Below are 23,440 nucleotides of genomic sequence, written 5' to 3'. Positions count from 1 at the left end.
TTTTATACGTTCCTAAATAGCTTCTTAGAAAGCTGCAATTTGGTTTTGAAAATTATACCAGACATTAATACTACTACTTTTTAAAAGTTAAAAGCTTAAAAAAATTATTTTTAAAACTTTTCAAATAGACCCTAAATCTATTATGAAAAATAATTTGGATAAAAATAAGTGAGAATAAGAATTGCAAATAATTGAATTAGGAAATAAAAACAATAATATTTATAATTTATAATTTATTATTGATAAACGGTATTTATTATTAATTAATTTAAAATAGAGAAGATTAGCTAGCAATCTAGCATTATAATAAATTTAATTATTATCTAAAATTAGTGAATTAAATAGAAAAATTGAAACCACAAAATTATTTTTGATGTGCTTGCTATCTATTTTGTTCACCTTTTGTTTCTTCTTTCTCTTTGAACCCTAACCTAAAAATTGTTCTTGATCAGATTGTTATCTAGTCAGTTACTAAAGATTTTTATTTTATATTTTTACATTAACATGTTATACTTAAACTAATAGGTAAAAGTCAATGAGTTATAACTCAAATGGTATAATCTTTTCATATTCACTTAAAACGTTACGAATTTAAATTTTCCTATCTTTAATAAAAAAAAAAAACTAATATGTAAAAAAAGCTACCAGACAAATTAAAATAGAATAATTAGTAAGATTTCAGAATATACTTAGACTTGGTTTGGTAAAATTTTTTGAGAGGTACTTGTATTTTTTAAAAGTTCAAGCTTCTCATTTTATATTTGGTAAATCAAAAAAGCTAAAATGGAGATATTTTGAAATCACCTAAGATAGAGCTTTTTAAAATTGGATTCTGCTTTTCAAAATTTAAAAGTCTAATATAAATTCATATGTTAACTAATTTTTAAATTTAATACTTATATTTATGTCTATTATATTATTTTAAATTTTAAAAACTATTTTATTAAATACAATTGTTGTTTTTTTTTGTTTATTAAAAACTATTTTTAATTTAATTTACCAAACATAAATACTATAACTTTTAAAAAATAATCTCTTAATAGTAATCATAACTTGGATGAATTTAGTTGCTCAGCAATATAGGATGCTTTTACTCTTCTTGTGTTTCTTTACTCTTCTTTGCCTTCTTTGTTTTAGACCTCTGAAAAAAATCATAGTAAATGAAGACTTAACTTGTTAGTTTTCATTTTGAAGAATTATTTTGAGACTTAATTCTTTTATACATTTAAAAAAAAACTTTATCATTTTACATAATTTAAATAAAAAAAATAAATTTTGTATATAATAAATCTAAAAGTATTATATTTAAATTTTAAAAATAAATTAAACTTTTTAATTAATTTAAAAAAGAAGTAATTGTTTTTTCAATTTCCAATCTTAAATTGACCCTTCCCTTTCCTTATGTTTCCAAAGCAATTTGAAGTCTCGGTGTTGAGTGAATTGTTATATGAATTGCGAAAAACTCAGCAATCCAAATATGGATAAGAAGAAGAAGCTGAAGCACACGGTGAACAAAGCAAAAGAGGAGGAATCTACCATGGAGAAGACGATGAATCAGAAGAGCAAGAGCATTCTCGAGATCCTCCCTCTTGAGCTGATTCATAGAATTCTACTGCGAGTACCGATCAGACATCTCGCTCGCCTCAGGTGCGTTTCCAAGCTGTGGTACTTTCTAATTTCCGATCCTGACTTTGCGGAATTGCATTTTTACCATTCTCCCATTGCCACCAACGCATGCGTCTTCATAAAAAACGACACTATAGCTTACTTCGTTTACTTAGACGACAATGATGCATCACAAAAAGAGATGTCTCCCCCTTTCAAGAAGAAACCGCCTTCTCATTTTGCGGTTTTGGGATCCTGCAGAGGCTTTATTCTCTTACATCGTCACCCACATTTTCTTGTGGTATGGAACCCACTCACTGGATTCGGCAAAAGAATATCTTATTTTCATATTGTTCGTCGTTGTAAATACCATAGCTTTAGGCTTCCCTACAGTGCGCTTCTACATGGATTTGGTTACGATGCATCACAGGATGATTACTTATTTGTTGTAGCTTGGAGCGATTGGGAAAGACGATATCATTTGGATTGCTTGTCTTTGAGAACCAATTCATGGATTAATCTTGATGCTGCAGTCTCCGAACCCTTGGGTGATCTTGACAGCTATTCTTATGGGTTGTTCTTGAATGGTGCTATTCATTGGGTGCCTTTGCGTTTTAAAGCTTACAGGGATGCTATTCTTATCTTTGATCTAAAGGAGAAGACTTTCTCAAGGATATCTGGGCCGGAACAACCTGTAGTGAGTGCATACTCCTATTCAAGTCTCGCCCTACTAGGAGGCTGCCTAGCTTTGTATTATCGCAATTATGATAGCTGTAACACTCACATATGGGTGATGAAAGAATATAAAGTGCATTCATCTTGGACTCTCTATCAGATCCCTTGTAAAGACTTTCAGCCATTATGCTTATCCAATAATGGTGATATTATTGGAAGAGGTTATATTTCTAATGATAAAGTAGGATACGTTATATATAATGTCAGAGGAGACCTTCTTAAGCATTTTAAAAATCTTTGTCGTCCCATCCGTGGAGTGGATGTTGTGTATACTGAGAGTCTCTTGCCACTCCCTAGCGACATTAAGACAAGGACAAGAAGAATAAGAGGAAGAAAACTCTAACTATTCTCCTTGCTTTGCAACAAGCTATTCCTGTTAGTTTTCGTTGCATTGTGATAAATGAATAAGTAATGTGTAGTATGCATTATGCATCAAGTTGTAATCAAATGTTACTTTAGTCTATGGATATTGAAATTTGAATTTATCAATGTTTAGAAAATCATTAATAATTGTCTTACTTCCTATAGTCTAGTCTTCTGGTGGGGTTTCGAAGTTTAGATCTTTTTCATGTCTAAAGTTTTACTAAATTAATTTTTATTGAGATCTTTAGTTGAAGTTTTTTAAGTTAAAATTCTTAGAAAAACTAAACTTTTTATTTTCTTCTCCTTGAGTGTGTGGCGGATAGGACTAGCAATGGTAGGATTGGGTAGGGTTTGGATTTTACCCTAACCTTATCCGCGGGTTGAAAATTTTATTAAAACTCTACTTTACTCTACTCACGGGTTGAGAATCTCTCAATCCTAACCTTACTCATACCCTAAAGTTCTAAACTCTACCCTATTTTATATTACCCGCAGAAATATCAAATTTTTGTAAAGTAAATATAAAATTCAATCATTTCAAATTTTATACATAATAACATAAAAAATAAAAAACTAATGCTCTAAATTACTAAATTAACTAATTAGTTTAGTGGTTGTTCACTTATGGTAGGTCATTACATAAGAATGGTTGTGGGTTTAACTCTCACTTCCTTCACTGTATATCTAATTTTTAATAAAATATGTATTATATATGAGGTGCGGATAGAGTAGGGTAGGGTAGGGTATATCTTAAACCCGTACCCTACCCTATCCATAGGCATATTCGGACCGTATCCTACCCGCAGCGGATCGAGTAGCCTATTCTACTCAAACGGATTGGACCGAGTTAGATATCCGCGCCTAGGGTATGAATTACCAACTCTAGTGGCGGAGATATCTTTCCCTTATATATCTTGGTATATATGATTTTTTTGGTAGTAGAATTTTATATTGATTATTTTACTCAATTATCTTGTTGGCTAGCTTAAGATATAGAATTCAAATCAATCAATAGCATGAAAAATAGTTGCATATTCTGAAACTAAGAGTCAGGCATTTTATTTGTGGGTTTAAGAGCTATATATGAGAAAAAGTTTTAAATGTACAAGAAATACCAGTATTTTAATTGTTTTAATAGTTGATCTGAATTATAAAAAATATATATAATATATATTAATTGAAATTAACCGTTAAAACAATTGGAATACTAATATTTTTGGTACATTTTAAATTTTTTCTATATGAGATAGTGAATTTAGAAATGTTACAGAAAAACGTCATTTCAATGTATGAAAACTTTTTACCTTATCCATATACATCTCAGTATCTCACCTTGCATATACATCTGACTCACCGTTGGGAAAATGCATGTTCGAGAATTATTTTATACACTTAAAAAAAATTTACCATTTTATACAATTTAAATAGAAAAATAATATATTTTTTCATTTAATAAATCTAAAAATATTATATTTAACTTTAAAAAAGTATTAAAAGGTCATCAAAATTTATTATTTTTGGCTATTATTTTTAGTCAATAACTCAATTTTTTATTTTAATAATCTAACAATATATTTTAATTCATATTTTTAAATATTGATGGTTAACTAATAGTAAAAAATAATAAATTTTAATAATTTTTTATATTTTTATTAATTTTTTAAAATAAATTAAACTTTTTTATTATTTAAAAAAAAAGTAAGTTTTTTTAATAGCCTATCCAAAATTGACCCTTCCCTTTCCATTTTATGTTTTCAACAGCCAATAAGAAATTACGAAGAAGAAGCTGAAGCAAACGCTGAACAAACCAAAAGTGTTGGAAAAAAAAGTAGTATGAGCACAAATTTACAATTTAATTTATAATTTGTTATTATTATTGTATATTAAAAAATTAATATTAATAATATTTTTTATTAAATTTAGAGATTTATTATTAAGATAGTAATCATAATAATAATTTTTTTAATAATTTAATTTAAAAAAAAAACAAAAAATATATATATATAACAATTTTTATTGGATGAAAATTAATATATTTTATTTATTAAAAATTTTTAATAGTTATAATTACGGCATATATGTCAATAAGATATTTTTAAAATGAATATAGTAATAAAACTTCTTTTGACTTATGATCGTTATAGTAATTAACAATGTATTTAATATATTTTGATTCCAACATCTAATAGGCTAATACCCTAGACTCTAGGGTGCTAGTTGAATGGATATTGTATATTATTTAAATACTTATAAAATTAATAATTAGTCAATAAAGAATTCGTCAACTTTCGGTAAAGAGTTTGAGCTCTATAACTGAGATGAATAAAATCTTAGCTAAGGAAATTGACCGAATGAAGAAATGAGTTTTTTAGATCATTTACAGTTCATTATAATAATGGTAACAAGTTAGAGTTTGACAATTAAATCATACTCTAAGGGTTAATCAAGAACATGAAAGATGGAAAAAATTATATTTTATTCTTCTTAGGTTCTTAGTAAAAATATATTACTTCATACTATCCGATCATTAAGGAGTGTTGTTACTGAATCTATGGAGTCACACACTAATAAGTGTTTTAACTTTTACTATAAAATTATTTAATTATTATTTTGATTTGATCAAATAAATAATTATATTAATTTAAATAAAATATTATTATATTATTTACTATTATAATAATAATAATAATAATAATAATAATAATAATAATAATAATAATATAATTGAGAATAATAAATGAGAATTAAAAATAATTAATTATTCTATTTCTAAATTTAAATTTTAAATTTAGACGAGATTTTAACTGATTTTATTATAAATTCAATTATGATATGATATGATTTATAAGATTTTAAATTTGAAATAAGATAAAATCTAAATTAAAGTTTAAATTTAAAATTAATAATAAATTTCATTATATATATATATATATAAAAGAGTAACCAATCCAAAAATTTTAATCTTTTATCTTTACATATATATCTTGAGAAAAAAGTTTAAGATATATAAAAGGTTGTAAAAAATTTTTTTTAATTTAGATCAGATATCTATTAATAAAAAAGTTGACAAACAAAAATTGGTCATGAATACGTATTATATTTTTGTACCATTAAAAAAAATTTGTTTTTACCAGTAGGTATTTAAATTTGATCTACTCGAATAAAATTTAAACACAAGAAATATTTACCATTACTTTCTTCTAGTCATCCTTCAAAACAGAGCAATCGAGCATGGAGAAGAAGGATCAGAATGACAAGAGCAAGAGCATTCACGACATCCTCCCTCTTGAGCTTATTCACGGAATCCTACTGCGGGTGCCAACCAGACATCTCGCTCGCCTAAGGTGTGTTTCCAAGCTCTGGTGCTCCCTAATTTCTGATCCTTACTTTGCGGAATTGCATTTTCACCACTCTCCCGCTGCCACCAACGCATGCTTCTTCATAGAAAACCCCACTATGGCTTACTTGGTTTACTTAGACGACAATGATGCATCACAAAAAGAGGTATGTCCCCCTTGCCAAAAGAAACCACCTTATGATTTTGAGGTCTTGGGATCCTGCAGAGGCTTTATTCTCTTGGATCGACACCCACATTTTCTTGTGGTATGGAATCCACTGACTGGATTCAGCAAAAAAATATCCTATTCTCATATTGTTCCTTGTCGTAAGTACCTTGACTTCAGGCTTACCGACAGTACGCATCTGCATGGATTTGGTTATGATGCATCACAGGATGATTACTTAGTTGTTGCAGCTTGGGGGGATTCTGAAAGTCAAGAAGATCACTTGGAATGTTTGTCCTTGAAAACCAATTCATGGATTAATCTTGATGCTGCACTTCCTAATCCCTTGGGTATTTATGACGGTCGTTCTCGTGGGTTGTTCTTGAATGGCGCTATTCATTGGGTGTCTTCCCATCTTAAAGATTACAAGGATGCTATTCTTATCTTTGATCTCAAGGAAAGGACTTTCTCAATGATATCTGCCCCGGAACAACTACCAACGAGTGCATACTTCTATGCAAGTCTCGCCCTACTGGGAGGCTGCCTAGCCTTGTATTATCACAATAATGATAGCTATAAAACTCACATATGGGTGATGAAAGAATATAAAGTGCAATGTTCTTGGACGCTCTATCAGATTCCTTCCTTGGGAGGCTTCCAGCCTCTGTGCTTATCTAGTAATAGGTATATTATTGGAAGATTTTATCAAGTAACAGGATACTTCATGTATAACGCAAGCGGGGACCTGCTCATGAATTTTAAAAATCTTTGCTATTCATTTGATGCAACCGAAACTGTGTATACAGAGAGTCTCTTGCGACTCCCTAGTAACATTAAGGATAAGGATAACTAAAGAACGGTATGTAAACTATTCTCCTATGCTTTGCATCAAGCTATTCCCGTTAGTTTTCATTGAATTGTGATTAATGAAAATGTAATGAGTAATATGCATTTTGCATTAAGTTCCAATCAAATTTGATTTTTGTCTATGGATGGTGAAATTTGAATTTTATCGATGTTTAGGAAAATCATTATCACTGTCTTGCTTCCTCAAGCCTAGTCTTGTGGTGAGGGGTTTTAACTTTTAAGTTATTTCTTTTTTCATGTGTAATGCAATGGTGATCTTTTCTGTACACCATCAGAATCAGAAAGATGTCAAACAAGGAAAGAGAATTTCGAGAGCTTGACTGAACAACTGAGACACTTAATTCTATTGTAAATAAAGGGTAGGATTGGCAAGTTGAGCTGGAAGAAGTTTCTAGAAATTTTTTTTTGCCTTTGTTTTAAAGTATGATTTTCCTTCCAACTATGAATGTAAAAAACTGAAACTTTTGAAAGTGTAAATATAGCTTCTTGTTGAATCTAATCTGTTATATTATATGCTTTATCTTTATTCAATATTTTCTTAATTGCATTATCATATTTACACAGAATATCACTCGCCAATATGAGATTTAACTTATAAACAAATTGTTAATTTGTCAATTAAGTTTGGTCTTAGTGGTAAATATTTCAGTATTTTGTTTGTTGGGATTACAGTTAGGATCTTTATGTTTGCCACTTGAATTCTTAATTGTTCATAGAGCATGTGCTTGTAATAGTAGGGCTTTCTATCATGGTAGGTTAATTGAAACACTTTAAATTTTCTATTTTCACATTAATTGTTGTATCGGGAATGAAACCTTGTAGTATGTTGATATAGTTGTTATAGTAGTGTAAATTTTATAATTTTACGTATGACCATTGACCAGACATCGCAACACTATCCAAATTCGCGGATATCCACTCTGTTCCTACCCGTTTGTATACATGGAGATAGTCATGTCATGCATATCCGTTTAACCTTGCTTATGCTTTTGATTTGGTGATGACAAAATGCTAAAGGAATCATTCATGCTGGAAAGCTATCACGATGCATATTACTTGATGTCATGAATAAGCATTAGGTGAGGTGGTTGGATAAAATGTATAAGCATTTTTTTCTTATATCAAATACATCAAACATTATTATTAAATATTGACCCCCACTCTCCCTGTAGCAAGTAGCAACAAATTTCAGTAGTGTACACAAATAAAGCTTCCAAGGAGGTGACGCTCCTTGAGTGCTTAATGTACACTTCTTGGCATGTCAGCTTCTTTTGAAATCACAAAATTGTTTTTTATGAGTTTGCTATCTATTTTGTTCATTATCTTCTGCTTCTTCTCTCTCTCTCTCTGAATCCTAAAAATTGTTCTTCATCATATTGTTATCATCTCTGTTACTAAGGATTTTTATTTTATATCCTTACATCAAAATGCTACACTTAAATTTAATGTAAAAGAAACTACCTTCTAAGATAGATAAATCAATCTAGAATAATTAGCAAAATTTCAAAATAAGCTTAACGCAAACTCAAAATAGAATTAAATAAAATAAAAAACTAATTAAAAAGTTCACTTTATCTTAATCACTACTATAATGGTGATTGTAATAAAATGTAAATATTTTACTATATTAAAAAGCAAATTATGTTTACTAAAACTGACCATTTCCTTCCCTTTATGTTTCCAAAGCAATTTTAAGTCTCTGGGTTGAGTGAATTGTTATATGAATTGTGAAAAGCTCGGCAATCCAAACATAAATAAGAAAAAGAAGCTGAAGCACACCGTGAACAGAGCAAAAGAACAATCGAGCATGAGCATGGAGAAGAAGAATCGGAATGACAAGAGTAAGAGCATTCACGACATCGTCCCTCTTGAGTTTATTCACATAATCCTACTGCGGGTGCCGATCAGACATCTCGCTTATTCACATAATATACTTTTTCTTATTCATTGTATACTTTCAGTTAAGATGTTAGCTTTGGCAACACGTAAATAATTTTTAATTGATGTGTATCTTTTGTAATATTATTAGGTACATTACAATAAAATAAGACTCAGAAAATTCATCCTAATGACATATAAGTAATTAATATGTAACTGATAAAATTGTTAGTAAAAAATTTTTGGTAATTAACTAAAGAATTGATGTAGAGGCAGATATGCTTACCTGAATTAGAAGTTACAGATACATTGAATTCTCTTAAAATTTTCCTATTTTCAGAAACTAAATCAACACACCCGTTTAACCTTGCTTATGCTTATTGCTTGATGATGATAGAATACTTCGATGAAATTGTCTATTTTACTATATTCTCTACAATATTGATTTTTAAATGTAATAAATTTTTTTATGCTGTAGATTTTCAATTCAGTTTTCTAATTTGATTTTTTGATGCGTTAATTGTTAAGACTGCAATGAGGCTCAAATACACAGTTAGTATTGTATATTTAGGATTTAAATATCTACACATACAGTATAAAAATTTAACTGTCTTGAGTATAGGCTTTTACAATTTTTAGAATTGTTACAAATTTTTTATTGTAAACTATGTTATGGATACTAATACTAGTCTTGTGTCTCTTATTATTTTTCCTTATTTTTTCTAGGTCTCTATCTAAGTATTAATCAGCCTTTAATCAGTCTTTAATCAGATTTAAATAATATTTAATTATTTTTTTAGTGTAACATGTTCTATTTTGTAGATACATATCTATAATTAGATTTTAATTTAAATTTAAATTTTAAAACACACCCACTTCATTGGTAGTTACGGTGATTTTGCTTTACTTTCGTAACTTCACGTAACAGATACAGTTTTTAAAATTCCTTATTCTACGGGATATTCACACGTGAATCCCAAACCAAAAAGGACGCTGTCAGCTGAATTCTCCATCTCGTCTTTATTGGTGAAGACCATCACCACCTTCCAGCTGAAGCACTCTCTCATTTTGCATTGGTGAAAGGTATCATTATTTTCCACACATGTGTTTATGTAATTTGTTAAGAAATATCATGTTCAACATTTTTAATTATATTTTAATTTAAACATAAAAACACTCTGCTGATTTAATTGGAACAAGGTTGATCTTATTTAATTTTATTAATAAAGTTGTTGCAAATAAAGTATATAATCAACAATTAATTTAAAATTGTGTTGTTATTTTTTAATTATAATACATCTGATAGTATGATATTTTATACAAAATATTTTTAAAACACATCTAAAATCAGTCAACTTTAATAATACAATATAAATGTTAATAATACAATTATGAATGGTCGAATATAATTATATACATAAACTAAAATATTTTCAATTGTAGTTTCTTTTTCAATTGTAACACATCTAAAATATTAAGTTATACAAAAAATATTTTTAAAACACATCCAAAATCATAAATCTAAAATTTAAATTTAAACATTAAAAACTAATTGTAACACATCTAAAATTATGAAGTTACACAGAAAATATAAAATCATAAATCTAAAATCTAAATTTAAACATTAAAAAATAACTGTAACACATCTAAAATTATGATGTTATACAGAAAATATTTTTAAAACACATCCAAAATCATAAATCTAAAATTTAAATTTAAACATTAAAAAGACAGCGTTGTAAATGAGTGCCGAAAAGGAGGAAGGCAGCGTTGAGGATGAGCGCAGAAGAGGATGAACGACAGCGGATGATGACTTCTCGATGTGCACCTCTGAGTTTTGAGGATAAACGATAGCGGAGGATGACTTCTCGATGTGCACCTCTGAGTTTTCCATGTGCGCTTATGAATTTTCGACATGGCGCAAACGTGACTTCTCTGCTTCTTTGAGTGTTTTGTATGAGTTTAATTAATAATTTGATAGTTTAAGGTTTATTTTATATTTTTAAAATTAAAATTTTGAATTTTGAATAATTTGATTTTTAGATATATATTTAAATTATAATATATTAATAATTAAATATATTAAATCCGAAACAAAAATTTAAAATTTAAATTTTAAATTTCAGTTTTTTTAAATTGTATTTTGAATGTGTATTTAATTTTAAAAAGACAATAAATCTATTCATACTTTTTAGTTGTGTTTGTTTTAATTTTCTTTAATTATTATAATAAAAGGCTGAATGTTGTACGATTTTTAAAGGATACCTAGTTGAACTGTTTTCCAATATCCAATCCAAAACTAACGCTTCCCCTTCCCTTATTTTTAGGATTTCAAGGCAATTACAAGTCCCAGGGACCGGAGTTGACAGTGAATTGGTATTTGAATTGCAAAAAGCTCATCAATCCAAGCTTAGATAAGAAGCTGAAGCACACAGTGAACAAAGCAAAAAAGGAATCTACCATGGAGAAGAAGATGAATGAAAGAGCAAAAGCATTCACGACATTCTCCCTCGTGACCTGATTCACATAATCCTATTGCGGGTGCCTATCAGACATGTCGCTCGCCTCAAGTGCGTTTCCAAGCTGTGGTGCTCTCTAATTTCTGATCCTGACTTTGCGGAATTGCATTTTTGCCACTCTTCCGCTGCCACCAACGTCTTCATGAAAAAAGGCGCTATGGCTTACTTGATTTACTTAGACGAAAACGATGCATCACAAAAAGAAGTGTCTCCCCCTTTCGAGAAGAAACCAGATTATGATTTTGAGGTATTGGGATCCTGCAGAGGATTTATTCTCTTGCGTGGAAACCCACGTTTTCTTGTGGTATGGAACCCACTGACTGGATTCAGCAAAAGAATATTCTATTCTCATATTGTTCGTAGTCTTAAATACCAAGGCTTTAGGCTTCCCTACAGTAGGAATCTGCATGGATTTGGTTATGATGCATCACAGGATGATTACTTACTTGTTGTAGCTTATAGGGATTATGAAAGGCAAGAAGATCACTTGGAATGCTTGTCCTTGAGAACCAATTCATGGATTAATCTTGATGCTGTACTCCCCAGACCATTGGATTGGTTTGACCGCAATTCTTGTGGGTTGTTCTTGAATGGCGCTATTCATTGGGTGCCTTCCTGTCTTAAAGATTACAGGGATGCTATTCTTATCTTTGATCTTAAGGAAAGGACTTTCTCAAGGATATCTGCACCGGGACAACTGCTAATCAGTAAATGCCTCTTTCCATGTCTCGCCCTACTAGGAGACTGCCTATCTTTGTATTGTCACAATTATAGTAGCCATACAACTGAGATATGGGTGATGAAAGAATATAAAGTGCACTCATCTTGGACTCTCTTTCAGATTCCTTGCAAAACCTTTCAGCCATTGTGCTTATCCAGTAACGGTGATATTATTGGAAAAGGTCATCCTTTCTCCGATCAAAAAGGGTACTTAATATATAACGTCAGAGGAGACCTGTTTAAGCATTTTAAAAATCTTTATTGTCCCATCCGTAGAGCAGATGCGGTGTATACAGAGAGTCTCTTGTCCCTCCCTAGCGACATTAAGGATAAGGACAAGAAGAATAAGAGGAAGGCTGGATGTACCTATTCTCCTTGCTTTGCAACGAGATATTCGTGTTAGTTTTCGCTGCATTGTGATAAATGAATAAGGAATGTGTAATATGCATTATGCATCAAGTTGCAATAAAATATCACTTTAGTCTATGGATATTGAAATTTGAATGTATCAATGCAGGGAATCATTAATCATTGTCTTGCTTCTTATAGTCTGGTCTTGTAGTGGGGTTTTGAAGTTTAGATATTTTTCATGTCTAAAGCTTTTGACTTTTTAGATGATTATAAAGCGTTTACATAATTAATTGTCTTTTTTTTTTGTGTTGTGGTTGGTAGAAAGTAGAAACAATGTAATTAATTGGTATGTTTTCTAAACAGAATATCACATTTCCGAATGAGATTTGTGATGTGAACTGCACTTTGAAATGTTGACTTTGTACGTATTCTCTTCAGTATTCTTTTCTTAATTTTTGAATGTATAAGCCGTAGATTTTTAATTCAGATTTCTGTCAGTTTACTGATTAATTTTCTACGTGCTTAAAGTGTGCAAAGAAAAACTCAATATTGCCTTTCTCGTTAGTTTTCTTTCTGCGCATGAATTATAGGGTAAAAAATTGCATATAAGCCAAGGACAGATTTTAATTATGCAACTCAATATTGCCTTTCTCGTTAGTTAACTCTTAATTGTTTTTATGATAGAACACAGAACATTGGGTGAGAGACATAGCGCTGGTTTCTCAGTCTTTCATCTTTAACACTTTTAAGTCTCTCTCTCCTCCGTCAGTGGCACACATGCAAAAAAAGAGTAATTCGAATTGATACTATTCGAACTTCCCCCATGTCACGAAATGCATGTAATTCGAATTGACTAAATTCGAACTATGGTCGTGTAATTCGTGGCAACTTGATTCGAACTACTTGTGCGCAATGGTTGGTCATAATTCGAGCTAAGTCGATTCGAATTATGAACAAATCTAATTCGAATTTTGTTGCTTCGTAATAGTGTGTTTTGGTTGATTGATGAATGAGAATCTGGTTTGGCTGAATTGCGTAATTAAAATCTGTCCTTGACTTATATGCGTTTTTTACCCTGAATTATAACTTCTAAAAAAAATATTTTTTATCTTTGAACCTTTTTATTTTTATTATTAAAAGTTTTTCAAATATACTAAAAGATAAAAAAAAAATAATTTTTTAAAAAAGTTTTTTTAATAACTTAATACTACTCAAATAATTTCATAATTGAAGTGTTTACTAAAATTACTTTTTTTTCCCCAAAGATATATATTATTTATTAGAGTTTAAAAAAATAACAAGAGATCTAAAATTGAAACAATACAAGAAATGGGGAGCTTCCAAATGACACTAATACATGTGTCAAAGCAAAAAGAATTAAAGATAAGGAGAAACGAAAGGGTAAAGGTATGTGGTGAAGCACTCAAGCACGGGAACCAAACAAATCAAGTAAGGCTTGCTTCCAGAATCTCGTTGGTTAGCTTGTGAGAATCTTGAGCCAATTTATATGCAGAGCCCATTTCCTTGTCAAAGACGTACCGGTTTCTCGCCTTCCAGCAATTCCAGCAGAGCACTATCAGAAATGTGTTTAGTCGGCATCCATCCGAATTTTCAGCCCCACGCATGCAAACTTTTTGCCACTAATGGAAGAATGACTCAAAGCAATTGCTCTACATATTTTCATTAATCAACGCTGATATCCAAATTGCTATAGAGAGGGGGCATTGAAAGAGACAGTAGCAGATGGTTTTTTCTTGGACTAGACAACAAGGATAAGTACAAAGAGTGCCTGAAAATTTGCTATGCAATAAGCTCTCACCGGGAGTTTTTCATGTAAGCATTTCCACAGAAAAAATCTTTATCTTGTGCAGCAACTTCATTTTTCATAGACTATCCCAGACTTTATGATTTTGAAAAGATTGGGGCATTGAAAAAGTGGTAGATGGTAGAAAGAATAAGCAATTTTATAACCTGAATTTATCTCGTATGTTCTTGATTTAGACCAGATCCAACTAATTTCATCTTCTCCTTCTGCTGGTGTTATTGACAGGATTCTCGAGCTAATAGCCGCAGTGAAGGTGGACTCTATTAGCGTTTGGTTTCATCTTTGATCAGGAGTCATTAGATCGCTGACATAGAATAGAGTGTGGTTAGATTGCTGTTGGAAGCCTGATAAAGGAACAATGAATGGCACCGGGGGAGGCAACCAAGGATGTTGGGTAATTTTAACTGACGTTCCAAAGCCTATTCTCCATGACAAGCCCTTTTCAACCACTTTTCGGCCCTCCAAGATGCTGCGCCAGCCTCAAGAAGGTACATTTCCTAACTCAGCTCTCGGTATATCACTATATCTGAAGTATTTGCCCTTTAGTAATCTGGAAATATTTGAATTAGGTTCTGAGTAGAGCTAGGTTCTGTGCCCTTAAATCTTTTAGAGGAGTGCTAGGGGGCTAGCAACTTTTGTGAGTTGTAGCCATCAATGATGATTTGAATGGTGTGAGATTAATGTGAGATTTCATCCAATGGCTCACTTTTCTTTGCTGGTTACATGCTGGCCAGAACTTAAAAAAGTTGCTGGTTCTCTAGACTTTCCAATCTTTAATTCCGAGCCCACCTTCCTTTTTGGGTCTTGTCATAATATCCTACTTAATCCATACGATCCTCCTTTCTGAGCCTTGTTGGTCCCACCAAAATTGAGACAACATTCTATGAATCTCATCGAGTAAAGTATTTGGGAGTCTAAAACAAGACAACGAATAGATGAGAATTGCTTCACCAACTGCCCTTAATAGAGTATGCCTCCCACCAGATGATAACAAACTTTTTTTCCAGCCCTGTATCTTCTTTTGAATTTTATCTTTAATGTCTCCGAACGTGGCTTTCTTCGTTTTCTGAACAACAAAGGCTAGTCCCAAATATTTATCTTGGGTTCCGATATTATTAATATTGAGGTTGTGAGCAATGTTAACTCTAGTTTCCTGGGGGTGTTACGGCTAAAGAAGACCGCAGACTTATCCAGGTTCACCTTTTGACCACTGAAACTCTCATAATTGTCTAAGAGCTCCAAAATTCTCTGGGTTGCCTCAGTTGAACTCTTACAAAATAAAATAGAGTTATCCACAAAAAGCAAGCGATTAATTGATGGACATCTTTGATTAATCTGAACACCTTGAATTTTCCTATTTTGCTCTGTCTTGTGTAGTAAGAAGGATAGCCCTTCTGCACAGAAAAAAAAAGATATGGAGATAGAGGATCGCCTTGGCGAAGACCCCTATTTGGTTTGAAAAAACCAAAAAGGTTGTCCTTCCCCAACTACAGAATAAAAAACAGTCGTTACTAGTTCTCTTGTCCAATTAATCCATTTTGAATCAAAGCCTAGCTTTTCCATAATAAACCAAAGAAATTGTCATTCAACCTTATCATATGCCTTGCTCATATCGAGCTTAATAGCCATTTCAGAGTCTAGACCACTTCTTTTATTTTTCAAATAATACATGCATTCATGTGCAATAAGGATATTGTCTGAAATAAGTCTCCCCTTTAAAATGCACTTTGATTGGGACTAACGACTTTATTCATAATGCTCTGCATTCTATACACCATAAGCTTAGAAATAATTTTGTATATAACAGAAGATAAGCTAATAGGTCTCACCTGGTTCATAGTGCTAGCATTAAGAATTTTAGGGATAAGACAGATATGAGTATGGTTAAAACTTCTTAGGATCTAACCATTATGGAAGAAACTCCTAACAGTTTTAAACACATCACCCCCTACAATATCCCAAAAGGAATGGAAGAATTTCGCAGTGAAACCGTCATCACCCGGAGCACTTTGAGGATAGACACTGAAAGTTGCACGTTTGATCTCCTCCATAGAAACTGGTCCTTGGAGCCTCCGGTTCATGGAAGCTGTAACCTTAGGCTCCAAATCCTCAAGGAACTAGTTTGGATCAGCCGTATCGTTGGATGTGAATATATCTCGAAAATACTCCTTTGCCACTCTTGCTATTTGTTCTGGCTGGGATGCGACTTCACCATTTCGACCAATCAATCTCCAAATTCTATTCTTCCGCATCCGAGACTGGAATTTCTGATGAAAGAATCTTGTACTCTGGTCCCCTTCTTTAAGCCATTTAACACGAGATTTTTCTCTCCAATAACTTTCTTCCTTATTGAACGCCAGTTCTAACTTTTTTCCAATCCATTCAACTCCTGACCACCATGAACTCCCCTTGCCCGAAGTTCCTCTATGGTTGATTGTAACTCTTCAATCTCTCTTTTCGAGTTAGTTTTATGGTGAATCTGCCATTGGACTATCCTGTGTCTACAATGCTTTAGTTTTTGGGCCAAAGAATACATTGCTGAACCTTCTACTTCCAACCCCCAGGCCTCTGCCACAATCTGTCTGACTTCTCTTTCGTAACATTACCGCTCTTGGAATTTAAACTTTCGTTTACTGCGCCAGATTTGGGGATCAGTTTCCAAGAGAGGGGGGCATGATCTGAGCTTGATTCTGAAAGCCTGTTTAGTATAGCACTCGGGTATTGTGTTTTCCAACTCAATCCAACTAACCCGCGATCCAGTCACTCTTGTACTAATTCTGAATCTTGCCTTCTATTTGTCCATGTAAAGGGGCGACCCACCATTCCAATATCCAATAACTCATTAACATTAATGAAGTTATTGAATGCTAGAATTGAGGTTGCTGATTTTTTACTACCACCCTGTTTTTCTGCTTGTTCGGCTATAGCATTAAAGTCACCTATAATAACCACTCTGCCTTGGAATTACTGAATAATAGAGAAGAGCTCATTATACTAAGAGTCTCGAATAGTGTCCGAGCTATTTAGGTGAACTCCAATGAGTCCCCAAATCTCGCTTTTGCTTGTGTCATGAACCTCTGCTGCTATAAAGTAATCACCACTATTTCGAATACGCAGATTGATACTGTCCCTCCATCCCAAAACTAAGCCACCAGCCACCCCAACTGGGTCCACAATATTCCAATTACTATATCCACGTGAACGAAGTTTTGCTTCCACTAGTCGAGATTGATTCTTTGTCTCACTAAAAAAAACAATCTCGGGGGAGTGGGACTTACTCATCCTTTTAAGGTTGTGGATAGTCAGGGGTCTCTCTAAACCCCGAAAATTCCACACTAAAACTTTCATGGTGCCTTGGGTACCATTTGAAGGCTGGTACCCTCCACCATTAAACATGTTAGCTGATCTTCTTCGAATCTGGCCCTTTTCGGAGATTCATCCGTCCCCCCATTCTTCAGTCGTCTCTTTATTCCTAACTGGGCTTCTGTTGAGTATAGTCCTTGTCTGGAGAGGCTCTTCCACTTCTTACCATTTCCAATCTTCGGGCTCTGTTTAGGGTTACTCTGCGGGTACTTGTCCCGGGCATCCATAGGAGATGGTTCCGCAATTACAACAACCTCCATCTTCTCAGTCTCATCTTCACGGTTTTGGGGTAAGGGAAATGCTGGTAATGCAGAATGTGTCTTTGCTTTCTCTTCTTCCACTTTATCCTTCATGTTAATCCCAGCAAGCTCCTCTAAAAGACAACTTAGAACGGGCTTCTTCTTCCTTTGTGTGCTGCTGTTCTGCGTCTGATTGGAATGGTTATGGTTAGTTTCCCCTTCTATCAATATACGCACACCAACTTGGCTGGCTTTCACCCATTCTTCTACTCTATCTTGAGTAACTTTATCAGCCTCCATGTCTCTTATCAGGTGATGACAGTGTTTTGCATCATGCCCTATGCGAGCACAATAAGGATAACATATCCCAAGTCTCTCATATCGAATGCCAATCACCATCTCCTTCCTATTCGGCCCAGCAATTTTTAAACTATCTTTAACTCTTTGGCTTGCCTCCATACTGACTTTCGCTTTGAGAATCCTTGTCTCTCTACCCTGCATCTGGAAGAGTCCGACCTCTAGTACTGGGCCAATCTGTTCCCTCAACTTCCTGGAAACTTCTAGCATTTTATACGGCTCTGGCAATCCCCAAAATTGTGTCCAGACCGGAAAACTAGTTATGATCTCCACATTAGGGCTATACTCTTTATTCCACCGTTTGACATGAAGCACATAATCTTTGAACAACTACGGTGCTCCACGTTCAATACGGATTACATCCACTTTATTAAAGAAGAAAAATTGAAATTTGTTATCGCCCATGTCGCAAACTTTGAATCCCTCTGGTTTACCCCAGATTGCCTTTAGTGCATTCTCCATGGTTCCAATCGAGAATGTTTTACTTAAACATGCTTTAAAAAGATAAGTTATAAAATCGTATTTTAAATATTATTTTAGAATATAAATAGGATACAGAATAAAGGGATAATAGATTCTCGAAGATACCATAGTAAATCTTGTATGTCCTTTCATCAATAAATAGTGTGAAATGAAATAGAGTTGTTCATATATTTCATTATCTATAGTGGTGTGAGTCTAGTTGCTGACACACTAATATGTAAACGATATAGTTTTGGACAGTGATACATTTACTATCTTTTAAGTTTTCATATATCCTTTTATCAACTGTTTTCTATTTATCATAAATTTTACAAAAAATAAGTAAAATTTCGCTCTAAAAGTTATTATCTACATGACAATCTTTCATAAATATACATGACTAAATTAGTATTTTTTTTCCTTTAAAAACTAATTAGTTTGAAATCGAAATTTTTAGAGATCTAATGATCATTTTACTTTAGGATAAAAAACAAAAATTAATCATTATAACTTTAAAAAATCTAGAGACTAAATCGATGTAACAAAAATGCTAGCCGATTATAAAAAATAGTTTCTAAATTAATTATTACACATTTATGTATGAATACACGTATTTTTTAACTTATTTTTAATATTAATTTTGTAATGTAGTATGTATTCTATTCAAATAAATAGAATAACTAATTTGATAACTTATTTTTAGCATACACATAATATATTTATTATTGTTTTATATTTTTGAAAAGTAATATATTTAATATAAAAGTTTAAAATATTTGAGACTAATATCTCATTTTTATATCCTAAAAAAACAATTTCTTTTTATTATTACTCATAAATTTAAAAAATAACAATTTGAGGTTAATACCTTAAGTTTAACTAATAATTCCTTGTGTTTTTAATATTGCCTTTCTCGTTAGTTTTCTTTCTGTACATGAATTATAACTTCTAAAAAAAATATATTTTATTTCTACCATTAAAAGTTTTTCAAATATACTAAAAGATAAAAAAATAAATTTTTAAAAAAGTTTTTTTAATAACTTAATACTACTCAAACAATTTCATAATAGAGAAATACTTAAATATGTTTTAAAAAGATAAATTATAAGATCGTATTTTGAACATCATTTTAGAATATAAATAGGATTAAAAGTAAAGTGACCATTAGATTTTTGAGAATTTCGATCTCGAATATATTAGTTCTTAAAAGAATACCAGTAAAATTCTTTACGATATCAAATCTTGTATGTCCTTTCATTAATAAATAGTGTGAAACAAAACATAATTGTCCATATATTTACATTATCTAAAGTGGTGTGGGTCTAGTTGCTAACACATTAGTATGTAAACGATATAGTTTTGAACTGTGAAACATTCATTGTTTTTTAAGTTTTCATATATATATATATTTATTAACTGCTCTCTATTTATCACAAATCCTACAAAAAATAAGTAAAGTTTTGCTCCAAAAAATATTATGAAGGTTGTGGTAGGCTTAGAGAAGGGGGGTTGAATATGTGCCTTTCTTTTCAGTTACTGAAATGATCCTTTAAAATAAACTTTCAATTCTGATTCTGTTTAGACTCAGCAGCGAAAAATTTATGAGACAATTTATTTTTGTCTCATGAATATCAGAAAACAGAACACAACAGAGAAGAGAGAAGCTAACACCAGCATGTATCCTGGTTCGGTTGCCTTGTGCAATGCAACCTACGTCCAGTTTCCTCCACAACGATGGAGGAATTTTCACTATAGTTAAAAGTATTACATACACCAATTCCACAAGATTGACACAATCCTTTCACTCTCAAGTTCTAACCTAACTTGACATTGGTTATGCTAATACCTGACTCTTTACTCTTAGTGCTGACCCAACTAAGAAAGTGATACCTCACATGTACAAGATATAAGATACAGACATACCTAAAGAAATCTGAGAATAACTCTAGACTTTTCTCTCAAGTGTATCACTCAGCCTCTTTCCTCTCATGGCTTTTACTTGAGCTCTCTCAATATGCATTTTCACTCAAGAAATTACAGAAAGATAAATATTGAAAAGTAAATTACAATCTGTAAAATATGAAAGAGATTGACTTCATCAAAGCCTCTTTGCTATGTGATAAACCAAATTTGCAAGCCTCTGATTTAGTTCTTCAATATTGGCCGAATGCTTCTTTGAAAGAAAGCATTATCCAAGTAGAGGAACTTCTTCAGGAAACTCTTCACAGAACACAACTTACCAAACTCTGGTTTTCTCTCCTTGACTTCTGAATGAACAGCAAACCTCTTTTATCTCCTTGCATGTTGCTTGGTTACGTTGCTCTTCCTAGGTCAACTTCTTGAGCAATGTGCTTCACCAACCCAGCCGTTCACTTTCTCCCATTTTTACTTAAATTTGGGACTTTGCTTCTGACCTCTTTGGTTGACCAAAAGCCACAAGTCATCATGAACAAATGTTTCCAATGGTAATACCTTATCTCAGCCCTTAAAAACCAACTTGGTCCTCAAGATACGTTTGAGACCGTGGATTTACAGCAGTGAAGAACATACAACATCTTTCCCATGTATCTCAGAATGGATAGGCAGAACGTTGAAGATGAAGAGAAGAAGATATGATGCATGTATAAAGAAATGGGTTAACTTTAACTTTTACCTAAGCTTGATTTGGTTTGAAATGGTTGATTAGACTTCTGCCTTTCAAGCTCAATCTTTCTTTTTCTTGCTTCTTTGGTGATCAGCTTAGTGAGGAAGCTTTCTCTCACTTTCTTTGAGTTCTGACCAAAGCAGGCAAAAGTGTACGTTGCTTTGAAAGCAATGATGGAGGGATTTGCTTGCTGAAACCAAATCGGGCTTGGGTTGATTATCACTCAAGTTCAGCCCGTTATATGTCTTGCTTTGTTTTTCTTTGGACTTTCATTGCTTTATTGCCCTCCAGCCTTATTTCTTGATTTCATCCAGTTTGGGCTACTTTTTGGGCTGCTGCTTCATGTTTATTTTAGCCTGCAACACTAAACTAAAATAATCAAAACTAATTGGGTAATTAACCCAATAATCTAATATTTGTTATCATCAATTATATTAATTAATTTTTTAACTCAATATATTATCTACATGACAATCTTTTATACATATATAGAATCATATTGGTATTTTTTTTTCAAAAATTAATTAGTCAGAAACCAAAATTTGTAGGAACCTAATTGTTATTTTACTCTAGAATAAAAAAACAAAAATTAATTACTATAATTTTTAGTTATTATATATTTATGTATGAATACACGTGTTTTTTAAATTATTTTTAATATTTATTTTATATTTTAGTATATGTTTTATTCAAATAAGTGAAATAACTAATTTGATAACTTATTTTTAGTATAAATATAATACACTTATTATTGTTTTATATTTTTGAAAAGCAATATATCTAATATAAAAGTTTAAAAAATTAGAGACTAATTTCTCACTTTTATATCCTAAAAAACCAATTTTTTTTATTATTACTCATAAATTTACAAATTTTAACTAAACTAAAGTGACAAATAAATTTCTGAAAATTTATTTTTCGAATAAATTAGTTTCTAAAAAAAAAAATACCAATAAAATTTTTTAGGATAACAATGTGGATAAAGTAGTTAAAATTAAGACCCTCACTAGTCACTACCCTAATTATAAGAAAATGGATCCTCTCAATTTTTTTAAATAATTGAAAGATTAAAGTGTAATTTCTAACCGTTCAATGTTTTTTCTCTCATGTTTTCTTTTGATTCCACTTATAAAATTAATGGTAAGAATTCACACTTTACTCCCTTAATTGTTAAAAAAAAAATTGAAAGAATCAATTCCCTAATAATAGAGACTAATTTGAAGGTAGTGTCTCTACATTTGCTATTCTAAAAGACTTTATTAATACTTTTTTCTTTAGAAATTAATATGTCCAAAATATAAATTTTCACAAATTTATTTGTCACTTTACTCTTTTAATTAATAATCTGGTTCAACCAGGTATCCTTTAAGCTTGGTCCTTTATTCAAGCTTTTATTACAATAATTTAAAAAAATTAAAACAAATACATCCAATAAATTTGGTGTCCTTTTAAAATTAAATACACATCCAAAATATAAACTAAATAAAATTGAAATTGAAATTTTAAAATTCCTATTTCGATTTTAAGATTTTTAATTACTAATCGATTATAATTTAAATACACATCCAAATATAAAAATTTTAGATTTATGATTTTGGATATGTTTTAAAAATATTTTGTATATAACTTAATAATTTTAAATGTGTTACAATTAAAAAATCAATCATTTTAAATTTATGATTTTAAATGTGTTTCAAAAATATTTTGTATATAACTTAAGAATTTTAAATATGTTATAATTGAAAAAAATTAATTTTTATGAACATATAATCTACATCTTTCGAATAATGAGCACACTTATTTACAGTTGATTTATAGATGTGTCAATCAATTATTTATTGTAAAATTTTATAAATTTAAATGGATAAACAAATTATTTTAACACGAATTTTGGATATGTTAATAAAATAATTAGCGTTCATTCTTATAATTTTGGAAGTGTATTTTTGAATTTTAAATTCTACTTGTATAATTTTAAATATATTCGAAAAGCATTTTGTATATAATTG

The 23,440-nt window shown here is 31.2% G+C and overlaps 3 protein-coding genes across 3 annotated transcripts; all 3 read left to right on the top strand.

Annotated features, from left to right (window-relative positions):
- The first annotated feature begins 1,430 nt into the window (after positions 1-1,430).
- Positions 1,431-12,978, top strand: LOC112795445 (F-box/kelch-repeat protein At3g23880-like). Its single transcript, XM_072215287.1, has 2 exons — positions 1,431-1,507; positions 11,387-12,978. The coding sequence occupies exon 2, from the start codon at positions 11,613-11,615 to the stop codon at positions 12,591-12,593; it is 981 nt and encodes a 326-aa protein (XP_072071388.1). The 5' UTR covers positions 1,431-1,507; positions 11,387-11,612; the 3' UTR covers positions 12,594-12,978.
- On the top strand, positions 1,478-2,683 carry LOC112795447 (F-box protein CPR1-like). Its single transcript, XM_025837376.1, has one exon. It carries the CDS (start codon positions 1,478-1,480, stop codon positions 2,681-2,683), a length of 1,206 nt encoding a protein of 401 aa, XP_025693161.1.
- Positions 5,935-7,059, top strand: LOC112795446 (F-box protein CPR1-like). Its single transcript, XM_025837375.1, has one exon. It carries the CDS (start codon positions 5,935-5,937, stop codon positions 7,057-7,059), a length of 1,125 nt encoding a protein of 374 aa, XP_025693160.1.
- Positions 12,979-23,440: the final 10,462 nt, after the last annotated feature.

The sequence above is a fragment of the Arachis hypogaea genome, chromosome 14 (assembly GCF_003086295.3).
Source record: "Arachis hypogaea cultivar Tifrunner chromosome 14, arahy.Tifrunner.gnm2.J5K5, whole genome shotgun sequence".
NCBI classification, from domain to species: Eukaryota; Viridiplantae; Streptophyta; class Magnoliopsida; order Fabales; family Fabaceae; genus Arachis; species Arachis hypogaea.
The sequence above is the reverse complement of the archived record's forward strand: the minus strand, read 5'-3'. Positions and strand labels throughout refer to the sequence as shown.

What these genes read in the sequence shown, in the direction of transcription:
- LOC112795446 (XM_025837375.1), top strand. Translation starts at nt 5,935, where the DNA reads ATGGAGAAGAAGGATCAGAATGACAAGAGCAAGAGCATTCACGACATC.
- LOC112795447 (XM_025837376.1), top strand. Translation starts at nt 1,478, where the DNA reads ATGGATAAGAAGAAGAAGCTGAAGCACACGGTGAACAAAGCAAAAGAG.
- LOC112795445 (XM_072215287.1), top strand. Translation starts at nt 11,613, where the DNA reads ATGAAAAAAGGCGCTATGGCTTACTTGATTTACTTAGACGAAAACGAT.